At 42.4% G+C, this 17,632-nt stretch overlaps 1 protein-coding gene across 1 annotated transcript; it reads right to left on the reverse strand.

Moving 5' to 3' along the window:
- Positions 1-579: 579 nt before the first annotated feature.
- RBP3 (retinol binding protein 3) lies at positions 580-16,525 on the reverse strand. The gene is made up of 4 exons (XM_075155443.1): positions 13,478-16,525; positions 5,712-5,902; positions 2,742-2,884; positions 580-908 (listed from the first exon to the last, which is right to left on the reverse strand). Exons 1-4 carry the CDS (start codon positions 16,523-16,525, stop codon positions 580-582), a joined length of 3,711 nt encoding a protein of 1,236 aa, XP_075011544.1.
- Positions 16,526-17,632: the final 1,107 nt, after the last annotated feature.

Below are 17,632 nucleotides of genomic sequence, written 5' to 3' on the forward strand. Positions count from 1 at the left end.
ACCAGGAGTCTGGGCAACCCTGACAGACTGGGAATGGTTATTTTTGGTACATTTAAATGATGAAATGGAGAAGAGATTTAATTTAGCTCTTGCAGTTCGGAAAACAGACTCTCCCAACTACTGTTAATTCTTCTTTAAGATGTATAAATAGGAATGTACACAATTTCCAAAGGTGCAGAGGTGCCTCTTCTATCTTTGCATAAATGCTTTGAGGTGGTTCACATGCCTTCAACACTGACAGCTGGGATTTTCTAAGGGACCGAAGGAAATCTGTGATTTGGAGCTAAATCTTAAAAACAGACACTGCAACAACTAACGTTTACACTTGACCACAGGATAGGAATCCAGAAACCCCAGTGAATGGAGTTTCCTGGTCTCAACCATGCCCAGGAAGAGTTAGGTTCCACAGAACAGGGTAAAAAAGTCAGCATGTTGAAAAGGGAGTCACTTTGAGCTATGTACAGGGAACCAATCACTGAGCATAGAGGTTGAAATGAAGCTCCCGCTCCTTTCTAGGGTTTAAAATTGGGGGAGGTAGCTTTCTTTTCCTAAGAACTAGGGGCACTTTCCTCCACTGGGCTATCTAGAGCTGTGCAGGTGAGCACTGAGCAGCTCCTTCGCTTTGATGAGTGCTGTTTCAGCTGGTGCTTCCATGTGAGGAGGTATCCCTTTCCCTTCCCAAGAAGTGTTTTCTGCAGAGGTGACTGATTTGGAGGTGGGGATGATGATGTAGAAGTTGGTATCATTTACTTGATATGTCTGTGGGGAATGGCAGCCACCACTGGTCTGTTCCCCTATGATGAGAGCTCTGCCCAGTCTCTTCATTATGTATACAAACTCTTCAGCAGCTCCAGATGTCACAGCACTGGTGAGAATTATTAGCCCCTTCTGAGAGCCATACCTCTCCCCTGCCGGATAGGACAAAAAGCATAAGAAATGCATCAATTTTCAGAGATTTATTTCCATAATGGAGCAAGAGAAGCCAAGATACAACACACTTCATTCCCTACCTACTATTAACAACCAAAGAAGTTTGGAAATTTACTTTGTACCTATGATGGTATTAAAGCACTTTTTACACTAGCCCAGACTCTATAGTGTAAAAAAGACCGTCACCCTATGAGGTGCTCTTGTGCCATCAGTTTCTGGTTATGAACTCCAGCAGCTGGGAGGCCAGCTCATGGTTACTGCTGCTGGCTCTTCTGTGGCTTTGACTTTTACAGGAGCTCTAGATCCCATCAGAGGAGTGGGATAGGCAGGTGAGGAAAGCAACATTTTCCACTGCTCCAGCAGGAATACTCAGGTTCAGCCAGCAGCACCTTCAGATTTACTCTCATCCCTGCTCTAGGAACATGGCTGTCATAGAGCTTGGCCTGCAAACTATGCAGGCGGCATTTTATGAAATCATAATTATAGTGGTTTCCCACAGGCTTTTTATAGTCCATAAATGGAAGCTGTTGCATGGCCTTTGTCCCAAACCCTTCAACAATTACCCCTTTATTATTAGGATCTGAGCCAAGTTATCTCATTTTCTTACATAAACCAGCTGACAGGAGTAGGAGGTTTTTTGCACCTTATTTTCAATATATCTGAACACGCTACTTTTTGAGAGCTTAGTTCCTTTGAAAAAGTGGCCAGTGTGTCATAACTGGGACCTGATAACTTGAAAACTACTCTAAACTGCTCTAAAAATGTCATTCTTTAAGTAAGTTACAGTATGACATATAATTCTCATACTACACTGTAAGAGAAGGGCCAATATCATGGTAATTAATTTTCACACCATCTTTGCTCTTCTCATTTCACTATAGACGTAATATCCATTAGAAGACCCTTTTCACAGTAGATATATATAATACAGGACCAGATCCAGCTCCTTTGAAGTTAATATGAGTCTGCCTGTTCTCTTTGATGGGAACTGGAATGTGTCCATAGCAATCATATCCCTTAGCACAGCCCACCTCCGACTGCCTGGGAAAATAGATGGACCCTGCAGCCTGTGACAAAGTTTAACCATTTCAACTGCTCCAAGCCAGTAATTGCAGGCATCATTGTGACACCTTTTTTGGTACTGTCTTAGCTTTAAAGGGGAAAAGAATTAAACCCGATGTTTAAGGCTTAGCACTGTAACTGCACTTTATGAGCACTGAAGACCTCTGTTTCTGCATGTTGCAGTACTCTTTCAACTTCCAAGAACAGCAGGGCAGAGTGTGTGTGTGTGTGTGATACATTGCCAAATGCTCCAAACTCACTCACATGGGCAAAATATAGTACTTTTCTTTCTCTCTTGCATTCTCTGGACAAACTGGGCTATTGTGGGCATTTTCATCTACTGCAATAGGTAGGAAGTGAGGAGCTACATATAAAACTATGTGTGAGCATTGGAAGAGGTATTACTAGAGGTCTAGACAGCACAGGATTTATTTTGAATTTTGGCAACTTTTAAAAGTAACAAGTCACAACTGCTGCACACAGTATTCAGCTAAACTTCTGGGGACCCGTTTATAAACCTCCGTGCCTAACATACCCCATTCCTAGGAGCGATAAACTGTTATTTATAGATGGCATTGAGGGACGTGGCTGAAATACACATTTTTGTTTTTACATTCTCTGCACAGCTTGAGCTAATCATGGCAGGTGCTTTCACCAAATGAGTTATGGTGTCTAATGGCTCACTACAAAATACACAAGGAGGGACATCTGAAATGAAAAGCTACTCTAAAAAGAAATTGTCATTTTACCTTTGAGCTGTGGCTGGGTCCATATTTCCTTTACTGAGTCACTGGGTCTGTCGTAAACTTTGTCCAAGAGAACTTGGTGTCCTTCATCAAAGAAGTATGAGCATAGGATTGCTATGGAAGTGGTGGAGCCTCCAATATTGTACCTTTTCAAAAATTAAAAATATTAAGGAAACAATTGAAAATTTGTGGCAGACAGCAAATCTCCCTTCCAAGTATTGTTCCATAACATCAGTACTCAAAGGACTTATGGCTACATTTTGATACATTTACATTCATTCTCCCCTATCAGCATTTGCACATTTATCAGAGAAACAAAATCTTGTCTAAGAGTCTTGGACTGTTATTGCCCACAACTGACTTCAAAAGCAAACATAAAACTGAATGGTCTATTTTTTTCTTGATTCAACCTGGAAAAAATTCAGAAAGTAAGCAAAGACTCTTAATCTGCAGAGAAACATCAGATTCCTGTTATTCTACTCTGAATAACCGATGCTGTTACTGACATAGGCAGCATGAGAAAATACCTAAACCCTAATATATAAATGTAGATCCCAATTTAAGCAACATATGTTTGTAGAATTGTTGTGTTCTTATTTCCTGCTGCACACAATGAGTATACTTGGTGTTTGGCACCTTATAAGATCAGGTCATTTCTTTTTGTGCCTAAAGATTGTGTTAGCTGCTTCATTTAAGACAGTCATGTTCGAAAACTTTGGTTGTAGTTTAATTTCATACCAGTCTCTGCAAATTAAATTCACTGAAGAGCCTAAGTGTCATTGGAGACTTAGGCTATGAATACACATAATGGAATACCAAATTATTTTTTGTCTGTCACTTTTCACTAATACTAGTGCACATACAGCACTGGAAATGTTTGTACTTTGTTCACTAGTAGGAGATAGATACAGTGCTTTCCTGTAGGTGATGTTAGGAGTGCCTGGCACAGACATTCCAGCAAAAACCTGCTAGAAAATGAGTTTTGTTCAGTTCAGTTCATAACTAAGTTTTTTAACCTCCAGAAAAGGATTAGACAATCCAGGAGGCCTCTGTCCCAAAGAGTGAAGCTACCTCTTTATCCTGCAGCATTTGGGAGCTGTATGCTGGATTCACACTGTGACTGGCTAGAACTGAAATAAACCTCTTCAGTATGTCCCGGATAGTGCTGTGCTGCCAGGAGGTCCTGCTGCTGCTGCACAGCCCAGGAGGCAGCTAGACCAAGAAGAGCCCAGTTTCCCGCAGCTGCCGTCACGGCTGAAGTGAGTTAAAGCAATGCTGGAGAGCTCTTCCTGGGACTCTCTTGCAGACAGTGAAACTGCAGAAACTTTAGTCAGTAATAATGACTGAGCAGTTGCTAGAGTTTTAGCTTAACTTTTGGAGGCAAGTACTTCCTTCATTACAGACCTCTTGTGTGACATTAGGGAACCTGTTTAGTTTATCAGTGGCTCTTCTCAATGCTGTGAAGGTTAAAAATACGAAGTTCATCTGCAGCACAGCTGTTCCATGAAGGGGAACTATTAAGGTGAGAGACATTATGCATTATGGTTAATCCCATGCAAAATTGAAATTATCAAAATATGAAGTGACCCAGCTGTTGCAGTGAGGGAAACTTGTAAGATGAGAAACATTATTCATTATGTTTAATCCCATGTAAAATTGAAATTATCATCCTTGCCTTAAAATCATAAGATTGGTTTAGGGAGAATTTCAAAAGGAAAAATGTTTGGGGTTCTCTATTATATGCCTTCAGAGACTGGGTCTTTTGTGTGCAAAGGGCTGGAAATACATTAAATATAAACAAACCAAAGCAACCCAAGAAAAGAACACCATTTGGTACCTGGGACATGATTTCGTCTTTGCTGTTCTATTGCCCCTGGCCCTGATATGAGTTTTAGCTTGGGAGAAAACTGGGGCAAGAAAGAGAAAAGTCCTAGTCCTATCTCAAGTCTATTGGAAGATGGTGGTGCCTTCGCTGAATTTGAATTCAGTCATGGGTGTGTTTTGTTGGTTGCTGCCCTGCCTCCTCTGTGCTCACGTAGTGAGATCTCTCTCTCTGCTCTCATTGCCGTGTTCATCTTTTCTTGCACATGCTGCAAATACCAGAAGAATATTAAGAAGATTACCAAATATTGAGAGACACATGATGGCAATGGATATAAGTGGTTCTAGCATTAAAACCAAGTTCTTACAAAGGCCTTCTTTTCTTTAGTTTATATTCGTAATGGTCTGGGCTCACAAACATTAGCTCTGGACCAAAACAAGGGAATGACTTACCTAAATATTGTATGGGAAATGTATATTTGTGATATTCATCTGCTTTGATAGCTGGCAATAAATGGATGCCTGATGGCTGATAAGATTTGGAGTACTGTTGACATACTGGAGTGTCCAACAGAATCCTAAGTTGAGAGCAGGCATATGATGCTGCAGCTTGCTGCAGCAGGGTCTAGGAGTGCTACAGTACCTTTAAGCCACGTTTGTGCTCTGTGCAAAAGGGTCATTCAGTACAGGGCTGATTGCCCAGGATAATTTAGCACTGCAGATATGGCAAACTAGATGTTGTAACACATCCTTATGCATGGTCTGTTTTTTGGACTGTTCAATCACTTGACCACTGCCTGCAGTAAAAGAGCCAGATATATATACACATATATATAAAATTAATACAAGGCACATGCAGAGTTAGATTAGAAAGAAATCAGAGAAAGAAACAGATGTGACATCCAGGATTGCGTTATGCAACATATTCCCTAAATTTGCCTATTTAGTTCTAAACATCTCAAGTGATGGTACAATTTATCTTGAGATATACTTCCAGACTGTTATTGTTTTCCTTGGCTGTTTTCCTTTTCTCATTTAATCCCAGCAATGTTAGCCTGTAAACAGGACAGTAAGCCATGTAAAGCTAATTCACTGTTACAAATAAAATGCTGCTTTGAAAGAGTTCTGGTTATTTGCCATTCAAAGGTTTACCTCATGTCTATGATTAATGCATCTGTGTGAACAATTTTCTTCCAAACATGCTCTACCAGTAGGTCGGACACCTGGGTTAGAAGTTCACAGTCTCCAAACATATCGAATCTCAGATAGCCGATGTTGTTTTCAAATACATTTGTGTGGAATGAAAATTTAATCAGATCTTCAAATACTTCTGGGGAAGGGATCTGAAAGAGTTTGAAAAAACAAAACAAATCATTTGCTGGCACCGATAGCTGGCACAAGATTTGAAAAGAATTATGTGGGTCAAGTTTAGTCCAGGTGGGATATATGTGAGGAATGTGATGAAGTTTGAAGAACATAACGAATGATATTAAGATTTTTGCATATTAAACATAGGTTAGCATTGGCTGCTGCATTGTTTGCCATAAGGTGCATCAATAGCATGCCCAGAATCTGGATCAGGCATCTACTTGTCAGGGCTCAGTTTATTTTTCAAAGATACAGGAATTTCCTTGGACCAAAGAGGCTGAGAAGGCTACAAGAACCATCCCCCAGGCTACAACATAGGCCACTACCCCAGGCCTGCCACCCAAGCCCACTTGTTTCCTTTAGCAGTTCTTTCTAAATAAGGCACTTGGGACTTCTATAATCTCTTGATTGGCCTCAGCTGACAAACAGCTGCTGGCTACAGATGAGGTTGGCCCCAGCCCCTCTTAATGAGCCAGTCCGTGTGACAGTGAGGAACCTGATGTGTTGGGCATGTGCTAGGGTACTCATGAGGTTGACATGTGTTAAATCTCTTATACAGTGGCCATGTGCCTCGAGTCTCACGTGTTAGGCTGTGATTAATTTAATTTTGTTTAGCTTATGTTATTAAACAGCAGACATTTTTTTAATAGCAATATGTAGCCAACTAATAAAGTTATCCTAGTAACCCCTACATGGATTAAGACATAGCCTGCTCCTATTGCCAAACTTCTGTTTTGCATGCGTCTGAAAATGGAAGACTCTCCTTCATCTTAAGGAGATAAGGCTTTGGGATATATATGACTTATGTGACCTTCAGCAATTTGGCCTTTCTCCTCAGGGTTGCTGTGAAAATGATTTTATACTTGCTTTTTAATCAGTTGCCCTCTGCGATAGCTCAGCCCCAGAAAATCCATAGTTTTAGACCCAAAAGAACAAGGAGTCATTAGTGAGCCATGTGCGAAAAGGTGCTCCCCCAACCTACGATGTGCTGCAGAATTTGGGAGGCATTTGGGCTTTCTGCAACTGTAGAGGAGTCAGGCAATTTCCTGCTCTACATGTAGTGCTCTGGCCTGGGTTGCACTCCTGCTAAAAGCAGGTCTGCCACAGCAGAAAGAGGGTTTCCAGAGGTCTGTGAATGCAGCTGTATTTGACACAGCTCAAGCACTTTACCTTTACCTGGGGGAAAATTACCCACAATATCACACTTCTGGCTGCCCTGGGCTGCTTCATCATTCAGTGCCTTCTGTATGCCAAAATTGCCAAAATTTCAAACATTAATTTAAAAGCTCTGTTGACCACTAGTTGTTGATCTGATGGTGACAGCAAACTCTACTGAGTCTTTTTCTGTACCCTTCTTTCTCACTGTACCTTGTGAAAATAACCACTGTATTTGGACTGTAAACATATCAGTCCAGCACTACTGAGTTTGTCATTTCCAATCCACTTCCCAGTGACAGCAATGCTACTTGATCTGCCCACTGTACTTTGATTAACAAATCACAGTTTTGAAGAATATATCCAGCATGCATTGCATTGTTCTGACAGAGCTTATATCTAGTTCAGAGGTACTGGTCCCCTCAGGAGAAAAAAATCATCACTCATTGGTAACATCTACAAATAAAATTGATGTGTTACTCTCAGCCACTTACTAATGATATTTTAACTGAACACACAGATTTGTTAGCTCTGTCTCCAACAATAATTGCTAGATGCATACCCATAAGCATGTTGATTAAGAATAACCTCTCTGTCTATGTCTGGTAAATTTTTTTTCTACTTGTTCTTTTACTGTGCTGCATCACATCTTTGTTCACTGAGGACTTCAGTACTTGCTAGCGGTGTTGCTAACTCTTGGAAATCCATTACAGATTTCAAGGTGGGCAGGTAGGTCTTAAAACCTCAGGACTCATGCAGTAAAATGAATATGCAAGGGTCTCAAAGAAACTCTTCTTCATCTTCATGGCTGCAGGAAAAGGTATGAAAACATATCTATTCTAAAGGCTCTAAGACCAGAAGTCAGATGAAAAACACTCAGAATGTAATTTTGGGAGGGTGGGGAAGCCTCCTAATTTTTAAGCAAAAGAGGGGAGGAGGCTGGGACTGACAGCACGGAGTTACTGTCCTGGAAAACTGCAGGTTCAGTGCACTGGCACATGGGCCATGTGCTGCTGGTACCTAAGGAGGTAAGTCTAGCTTCAGAGAGCAACAGCACGCTCTCTTTTGGAAGGCAGGGCTCTGTTTGCAGGCCAAGGACAAGCTGGGACAGGATGCAGCTGAGAGTAAGATCCTGCTGCTCAGTCAGGCAATGTTTACATACAAATGACTTGATGTTAAATATAAATCCTCAGGTGCCTTAGTAAGCACACTATAAGCAATGTGGCTAGACTAAAGGACCTCCAAGCTAACACCACTTAAGCCAAGGAAGAATTGTTTTTTGTTAACTATATAGGGTCTCCAGCCCTATTCTGCAGTCTCCTTCCACACGTGAGTGGCCTAACTGGAACAAGTGATGTGACACAAAATAGGACCTAAAATGCTGCCCTGGGACTTGTGCATGGAGTTTCATCCCTGGTTCTGCTACTGACACATACCCCAATCATGAGCAAACTACTTTTCCAACTGCTCCTCTCTTCCCTCTTTTCTCCCCTTTCACCTCTCCCCTAAGTTGTTTTGTCTATTTAGATGGAAACTGTATTTTCCTAGCTAATTTTGTGCTGACCATTGTAATGTAACTCTAATTTCCATTAACGTTGCTAGTGCTGTCAACTGCCAGCTGTTAAAATATTATCAGCCAACACCCTTGTGCCACTGCAAATCCTTGGTTGGTTTAGGAACCATGAGATCTTGGAGGCTGGGTGGCGGGGTTGCACCCTTCTTTCTTAGAATAACATTTGGGTTCCTTGTGTACCCTCATAGGCTGGAATGGAACCATCCATCGTAGTAGGTCCACCAGCTTAAGGACTGAGCAGGATCAGCTATATCCCTGACAGCTGATTCTCACTTGCTCTTAAAAACACCCATATCACTAGGTCATTTCCAGGCAATCCAGTCTAGTATGTCACTAGCCTTACTATTACAAAGATGTTTTTAACATCTAGTGTAAACAGTCTAAGTTCACTACTTTCTACAGTTTAAGTGCATTACTTCTTGGCCTATTTACCATGGACAAGGGAACAGATTATTCTCTTCATATTTGAAACAGCCTCTTACGTATCTAAAGACTGTTTTCATGTCTCCTCTCAGTTTTCTTCTCTCTTGAATAAACAACTCAAATCTTTTAAACTTTTTCAGGATGACTCTTATTCAGTCTTTTCTTTACTCCTGCTCCTCTTTTCTGCTATCTCCCCACCTGAGCCACATCTTTCCAGAAAAGCATTGCCCAAGACTGTGCATAGTATAGCGCTGAATGTAGCAGGAGACTTCACACGTCTTACTGATTATATTCCTCCTTATCCATTCCACTTTGATGATGATTATTTTTTACTGCAACAACTTGACTCTATTGACATGTGTTCAGTTTATGAATTTTGAAGAACTCATATACTTTTTTACAGGACTCCCCCTAAACAAGCTGTTTTCCTCCCAGACCTGTACAGTCAATTACTATCACCCTAGAAACTGTGTAAGAACCCTGCATGTGTTCTTATTTAACCTCATCCTGCTTTTCATACATCATTTCTCCAGTTTTTCCAGAACTGTAGCTTTGAATTCTAATCCTGCCCTCCATCGCACGAAGACAGCCAGGATGGGGGGGGTTACCACAAGCAAAAGCTGAAAGCCTCTGGGACGATGCTCTGGAAAGGATTAAAAGAGGTTATTTAAGGCTCTCAGTCCCCATTGAGGGAGTGCAGGGCAGAATGAGAAGCTGTACTTTCACCCCGCAAAGGGCGGCACTGCACAGCGGTGTGTAAGCCTGCTCTGACAATACACAGCTTGTAACATACTCATTGCAAGCCAGTGAGCAGTTATTTTCTAGTCAATGCCCTGGAAGATTACACTTGAAAGCAAAAATTTGAAAACACGATTCATGGCTAAATTTTGATTTTCATCTAAAACCCATTGAAAATTCTTAAAACTAATGGCCAAATCTACTGTAACATTAATGTCAATGGAAAAAAATGAGCACAAACAGATCTCTTTGGTGGGATTATAACTGCAAACGTAACTGCATTGAGCTTGAGTATCAGGACCGGAAGATGAAAGGTATTAGAAAAAGAACAAAAGTGATTAACAAAGTGTCATATTCTTTTCTGCACCAAATACAAGAAGCAAGCATGAATTGCAACAGGTGAAGAGTCAATGAGAGTTAAACACGAGACATTTTTCTGGCTTGCATAAGCCTGTTTAGTTCCACTGACTTTATTGTGGTTATGTTGATCTAAATTAGCATCATATGGGCGCACAACAATTTTTTTCCTGTTAGCAAGAGATGCAGCAATTCGATTATCTATCTTAACACTTGGAGGCTGAGCATTTTGATTTCACTCATTATTGAAGGGACATAAGCAAAATTTACTCCTTTCTGCTGAAACATCTGTAACTGTTGCCTCCTTCAGCAAGTACAATATTCTGCTATAGACACATATTATTTATCTGGGAAAAGGAGGACTTCAAATGCAGGAACAATTTCTCTTTATAAAGGATTCCTTTTTGTCTTTTACTCTGATCATCATTTTCAGCTGCTTATCTGAAACGTTAATAGAAAAATTCACTTAGGTGTGAAGACTGCATTAAAAGTATTTGGGCATTATCAAAGGGCCAAAAGAGTCACTCAGGGAGACTCTTGTCACTTAAAATTGGCATAACATATCTGCCAAAATCAGGCAGCAGTTCTTCCACAGGTAGTCTACAATACTCAGATATTCATGAACACAAATGTTTCAGTATGGAAAGGAAGGTATGACTGGAGGGAGAGAGAGGCAAAGAGAAGAATAAAAGTAGGGATTATTGAACTGCGCTTCAGCAAGTTTACAGAGTTCTGCCTTATAAGCAAAATGCTATTTTCTGAATCATAAACAATATATACAACATTTGCCTCTGGGAAGTCTGACTTTGGAAAGTGGCATTTATGCAGCGCACAACTCCAGCTAGCATTGACCTTGCTGCTGTCATAGAGGAGACATATCCACTACCCTGTATTATGCTTCAGCAGCTATTCTAGTGTAGCAGATGCAGAGGTCTACATGCATTTCACTTGTCTGTCTCCTATGTCCCATCCTATCCTTCCTGCAGTTATTCATCATCACTTTCATTTAATTGCGTTGGATCTGCTTCACTGTCAAGGTCATTATCAAGAAAATCCCACTGTCAAGGGAAAGGGTGGCTTGGAAAGTAGGTAGCACAAGAGAAAAACTAGTTCTTAGGTTTTTGAAGAATAAATGTGATACAAATTAAAAAAGCCACTATGTCCATGTACAGGACTGTCAAAAAAAAAAAGATTTACAAATGCAATTAGTGCCATCATGTAAGCTTCACTGTAATCTTAAGGCATTTGCTCCTGGGCTATTGGTAGGGGGTAGTCCTGAAATGTTCCACAGAAAGCATCCCTCTTGGCCCTGCAAAAGCAAGGCAGGAAATGAAGGTACTCTTGCTGCCCAGTGCTCTGTGGAATAGGTGAATTTTCTTTTACCTCTATCACAAAGAAAAGCCTTTACTTCAGTGACTTCAGTGTCTTCGTTCACTCACCCTCTTTTGCCTTAAAATGTCTTAACACCGCTCTCTTGTCTCTCTGCCTCCCAATTTCCTCAAGCACTACGAGGGAATGCATACATCTTTGGAAACTATTTTAGCCTTATACGAGACCCGTGTTTCTCCTCTGCTATTTATACATTATTTCCCCTTAAAGAAAGCTCACATTTGTCCTGATTTTCATCCACACTTATGTGATTTCCTTCTTATGGATGTATCCCTGACCTCTTCCAATCATTTTGCTTGACAAAGAACTGAGGTAAACAGAGGCACTAATTAGTATAATGGCATTTCCTCACTAGCTCTATCAGGATCAGAATTTCACATCATGTGACAAATAAGATATTTGTCCTGTACATCCTGTTCTCAACATTCAAGGGCTGAATAAAGTAAGTAAGGCTTGAACAAGTAAAAATAACCAACAATATCCATTAACAGGCTTCAGTGAAAACAGTGACTAATTTTTAAGATGAGTCCACTTCGTAGAATGGGGAGAAATTATGATGTATCACTGCCAATATGTTGTTAATAATTTAGCAGGGAGCTCTCTCAAAAACATCATTAGAGTGAAGTTTTCTACACTCAACAAATGTAGGAGGAAAAGAGAGTGATGGAATAGAAAAATCCTTTAATTAGTTATTTCCATTTAAGCTTAGAGGCAAGAATGGGGCCAGCATCTCTTGGTTAACAAACTTGAAAAAAATACCCTCCCCTGGCAATGCTTAGACTTTGTCCTTGACCTTAGTGTTGGAGATAATACCACAAAGGTCATGCCCACTTTAAATCATGCATGCCGAAAACTTGAGAGGGTGGAAGCCCACAGATTTCCTCCCCCAGGAAACATTTAATAGTTATCTGACACTTGGTATACTCTGGTTCATTGCAAAGGCAAATGCATTCTCTTCAAAAAGTAATTTTATGAGTCCCTGGAGAAAAGATGTCTCCGACAGCCATGCTAGAGCAGTAGCCAGAAAGGAGCTAACTCCATCCAAGAAAGGGATCAGGTTATCCTAACCCTCCCTTTAATTTGAAGATGGAATTTTAACAAGTGCTCCTGGGAGCTCCCTCCAGCACAACAATGAACAAGAAAGATTGCCAAGGCAGACCAATGTATAAATACCCAGGCTCAGAACAAAGCACAGACTGTTATGCAAACCACACAGCAAGGGCAAAAGTAGATTATTAAAAATCAATTTCTCCCTGGGGTCACCTAACTTCCACCCAGATACTTCTTCCAAAGTATTTCTAGGTCACTGGGAAACTGTCTGATGCTGAGCATGAGATACAATCAGAACAACTTTCCACTGTCACTACCAAAGGAGTTGCTTGTTATTCTGGTGTAATAGAAGTCAGGTAGAGCAATTTTATATAGAAAATCCATTAAAGAGTATGTGGCTGCATGTTTTGCGGGTGTATGCATTTACTCTGGTCCAATCAAATTTTTCTTAAATTACAAACTTGGTTTGTAACCAGTGGGTTTCTGCATTAATTTATTACAGCTTGAATTTATTATAGCACTGAAAGAGAGGCGATCACAGAGACAATGAGATATCTTCCCTCTAACTATGAAGCCCTGCATATTTGCTTGTGGCAGATGGCAACTGAAAGAGATTCACAGCCTGAATGTTGTTCCCAAAATGCATGCATCCAGAACTACCATCTACTACCACAAGTTACTACCCTGATTTGCCTTAGTGTCAGAGAGAGCTCAGCCTCCAAAACCCACTCAGGCACTGGCTTCTCTTCTGGGTACAGGTAAATCCTGGTGGGTTTATGATATAGACTAGAAACAAAATAAGATATCTGACTCTGTGCTCCCATTCTAGCTGGCATCAGTATAGCTGGGTACAAGAGAACTGTACCTGTTTTGGCGTGATCCCTGGGATGCTGTCCTTGGCGTGTTCAGGGATGTAGAGTAATTTCAGGTGCTCATCATCAGAAAGAGCTTGCAAGTTGGCAGTCACCTTCCTGGCCAGCTCCTCTTCTGTATTAATTCTTTTATAACTGTCTTTGTTGATGTTCTTGGTGAGGTTGGATGCTATAACAGTCCCAATGTCCACAAAGGCATAATTATCTGCCACAAGCTTGCCTACAGTTTGCAGTGTCTGTGGCACCTGGGCACGCAGGTTGGCAATGTGCTGAGCTACAGCCATGGCTTCACTGGCCTGGATGGTGATGTGTGGCTCCACCCCAGACACACTCCATACTTTGCCAGTGACTGGGCTGAGCACCACTTGGCTGGGGATGGACGCATATAGCGAACTGTTACCAACACGATAAATGCCCACTGAGAGGGAACCACCTATTGTGGGCTCACCAATAACTGTGGCCCGGTGTAGATCCTTCATAGAGCGAGTGAAAGCTTCAGCTGCTGAGCCACTCATGTGGCTTGTTAGGATATAGATGTCCTTGAGGGAGCCGTATCTCTTGCCAGTGACTTGGGGGAGAGTCCACACCTCTGTGCTGCGGGAAGTACTACGATCGAAGATAGTGTAGAGGTGTTGCCGAGGCTCAGGCTCAAAGAAGTAGGAACAAAGTATTGGAATGGCAGTGGAGTAGCCACCTGTGTTGTACCTCATGTCAATAATCATGGCATCCGTGTCCACCAATTTGTTCCATACCATCTGCACCAGCTGGGGCCCAATGGCCTTCACTGTTTCTGCCTCAGCCATCATATCAAAGCGAAGGTAGCCCAGGTTGCCTGGCAATACCTCAATTTTGAAGAGTGCCTCAATGATGTAGCTCAGCTCCTCAGGGCTGGGAATCTTGTTGGGAAGCTGTTCTTCTGGTGTTGGTTCCACATGACTGTGGAAGACATGAAGCCGATGGTCTCCTGAGGCTTCCTGCAAGTCACTGGTAAGCTGGGAAGCCAACGTCTCAAAGTCTACAGCTGATCGATAACCTCCTTGGGCCCGTTTGGTGCTGAGCATAGCACTGGCCTTACTAGCCACTTCTGGGATGGCATAGTGAGCCTCTAGGAGTTGCCCGGTACCCTCCAAAAGTACTCCCATGTTCTTGTGGAAAGCCAGCACCTCTTCAGCCTTCTCCAGTGCATCCTCAGCCAACACTATGGCATCAGGCACAACTCCTCCGCCCATCCAGCTTTCCCCATGGTTGTCAATGAAGGTGATAACAGGAACTGTGACAGTTAGGCCATGGGTTATTCCCTGCTCAGGCTGCAGCAGAGGGAAGGTACGGGTGTGTGAGAGGCTTCCTGCTGTGATCTCACCAATCAGTGTGGCACGGCCTAGGGACTGCATGAGGTAAGCAAACTCCTCAGCAGCTGTAGCAGTGTGGTGGCTGGTGAGCAGGTAGATGCCACGCTGAGCCCCATAGGGCTGGCCTAGCAGTTCTGCCTGGCTGTTGTGCTCCTGTGTGTGGTTGGTGCGCCTGTCATAGGTTGTGAAGAGATGGACAGGGCCAGCAGCAGGATCTTGGAAGTAGGAAAGTAGCACGGGCACAGCAGAGGAGGAAGGGCTCCCAGGGTTGTAACGCAGGTCCATGATCAGGTTCTCTGTATTTTGGAGGGGCTCCCACACTTTGTGGACAATGTAAGGTCCCAGCTTAGCAAGCACAGAGGCATCTGCAAACTCATCAAAGCGCATGTAGCCAACATTGCCTGGCAACACTGACACCTTGAAGACAGTATCCACCAAGGCATGCAGCAGTTGCTCATTGTCAGGTAAGTTGGCTGCAACTGCAATTGGCTTCTCAGCAGCGGGGGCAGCAGCTTCACCTGGCATCATGACTCGGACTAACAGGCGGGGGTCTTCAGATAAGGTCTGCATCTCAGTGTTGAGCTTGGTGGCCAGGTCCTCTGCTGATTGCACAGAAGAGAAGTCAGAGGTGACGAGATGCCGCAGAAGTGCTGGCACCCGCTCCACTAAGCTGTAATAGTCTTTTAATATGTTTGTGAGGTGGCTTAGGGTGCCAGGCACTGCTCTGCGCACTGCCAGGATGTCCAAGGATTTCTGCAAGGCTTGCTCTGCCTCAGTAGCCACACATGGCATCACCCCACTCACCTCCCAGCTCTGTCCACCCCCGCTCAAGGGGCTCACAGATCGTGACACGGGAACCATCATATAGAAATTGGAGGGGCCAATACGCAGCTTCTGGATGTCCAGTGAGCCCCCAGCTGTCTTCTCCCCGACAGTGATAGCCCTGTTCATGTGCTTGAGGATGTAGGCCACATCTTCAGCCACTCCTGTTGTGTGGTGGCTGATCAAAACAATTACATCCTTGTCTTTGCTGTACCTCTCTCCCAACACCTTTGGCAGTGTCCATATCTCTGTGGTGGTGTTCGAGGGCCGATTGTATACAGTCTCAACATGCAGCATCTTGTCTGCTTCATGCAAGTATGAGATGATGAAGGGGAGGCCAGAAATCTGTCCCCCAGTGCTGTGACGAAGATCTATCACCAGGGCAGATGTCTCTATCAGCGTCTTCCACACTTTGTCCACCAGAAAAGCTCCAACTTTCTGCACAACTTCCTGTCCTATGATATAATCAATCCTCAGGTAGCCAACATTGCCCTCCAGCTTGTCATACGTGACCACATGCTCAATAAGACTCAGGAGTTGTTCACGAGTAGGGGAAGCCTCAGCTTCTTGTTTGGGAGCTGCATGTAGTGATGGCTCATAGGAAATCACCAGTCTTGGATCATTCAGAGCACCCTGCACTCCAGCTGTCAAGACACTGGCCAGCATTTTTGGATCTGATATGTCCAGGATCTCCCCGCTTTTGATTGCTTGTTCAATGGCTTCTTGCATTCCCACTAGGTTTTCAGGATAGCAGTAGTTATCCAGAAGGACTTTAGCCATGTCCAGCACTAGAGTTGGCTGAAAGATTTCCTCAGCAGGTATGCTCCACATGATCAGTGCTGAAAACAGGAAGAAATGTGTCCTGATCATTTTGTCTCTATATGAAATAGAAAAGAAGGAAAGAAATCAGAAGCTCTTATTGATCAAGATGAACACAGCTCTCTGACGACTCTCTGTGAATCACACTGAAATCCCTGTGTTGAATCCAGGTGCACTGAACAGATAAAAATCTTTTATCTGCATTAAACCTTTAATCTCATTAAAATGGAGTGCATCATCCGAAGTGCACCAATAGATGAAGTTCAGCTTCTTACTACTTCACAGCCCTCTTATGAAACAGTAATAAACTTCAATCATCAAGGAAGATCTTTCTGGCAGTTAATTGTTTCCGAAAGGTAATGCATTAACTCTTATAAACTGGTCCTGGCTTATCCTGACAGTGGATTGCTTAAACGCAAAACTTTGATTTTAACCACAATTAGAGCAGCAGTCATCCAGTCTTTTACCATTATTTATGAAAAGCTTATAACAGGAGATTCTTCAGTGACTTAGTTGTATCAATATTTAATATTTTTTCAAAAGTTGTTGTCAATACATTGTCTTTGGTGTTTTTCAATCTGAGCTGCGAAGGACTGTTCTTACATTCTATGACTAAGGGCTCCAAACAAGGAACTCCAGACATTTAGAACAGCTCATAAAATCCAAGGTAATGACAGCCTGTTAATTTCTGTGCTGAGAATTGCCAGCATTTTAAACAGGACTTTGAAATACATTTGCCTCAACATAATACAGCTAAATCTGAGGTGACTTTAATCTTCATAATTTGCACTCAATTAGGATTTACTTGTAATACCATTGAGTAACATATGGTCATGTCTGATGACAGCTCCCAGCCAATAGACTTTAGGCTCAATATACCAAAATAGAACGTGGGGGGTTGTTTTCTTCTGCTCACAATGTATTCAAGACCCTATTGTATTAAGAGTTTGAAAGAGGATCAGAATATGCAGGATGAAGCTGCAGGCTGTACCCATGTGAGTCGTCAACATTCAGAGCTCCAGTATGACATGCCAAAGACATACAAGAACAGATTCTTGGCTTTAAGTCTGAAATTAGTTGCTACCCCAGCATTTCTGCTTGCTGGAGGTAGCTGCAAGAATAGACTAGGGAATCTGGGAAGAGCATGTTTTGGTATTG

The sequence above is a fragment of the Calonectris borealis genome, chromosome 7 (assembly GCF_964195595.1).
Source record: "Calonectris borealis chromosome 7, bCalBor7.hap1.2, whole genome shotgun sequence".
In the NCBI taxonomy this organism is placed as follows: domain Eukaryota; kingdom Metazoa; phylum Chordata; class Aves; order Procellariiformes; family Procellariidae; genus Calonectris; species Calonectris borealis.

Bases quoted from the DNA above. Each gene is read 5' to 3' on its own strand.
- RBP3 (XM_075155443.1), bottom strand. From the start codon at position 16,525: ATGATCAGGACACATTTCTTCCTGTTTTCAGCACTGATCATGTGGAGC. The intron at 5,903-13,477 runs GTACAGTTCTCT...AAACTCTTTCAG, and splicing joins CAGGGATCACGCCAAAACAG to ATCCCTTCCCCAGAAGTATT. The intron at 909-2,741 runs GTAAAATGACAA...CCTATCCGGCAG, and splicing joins GACCCAGCCACAGCTCAAAG to GGGAGAGGTATGGCTCTCAG.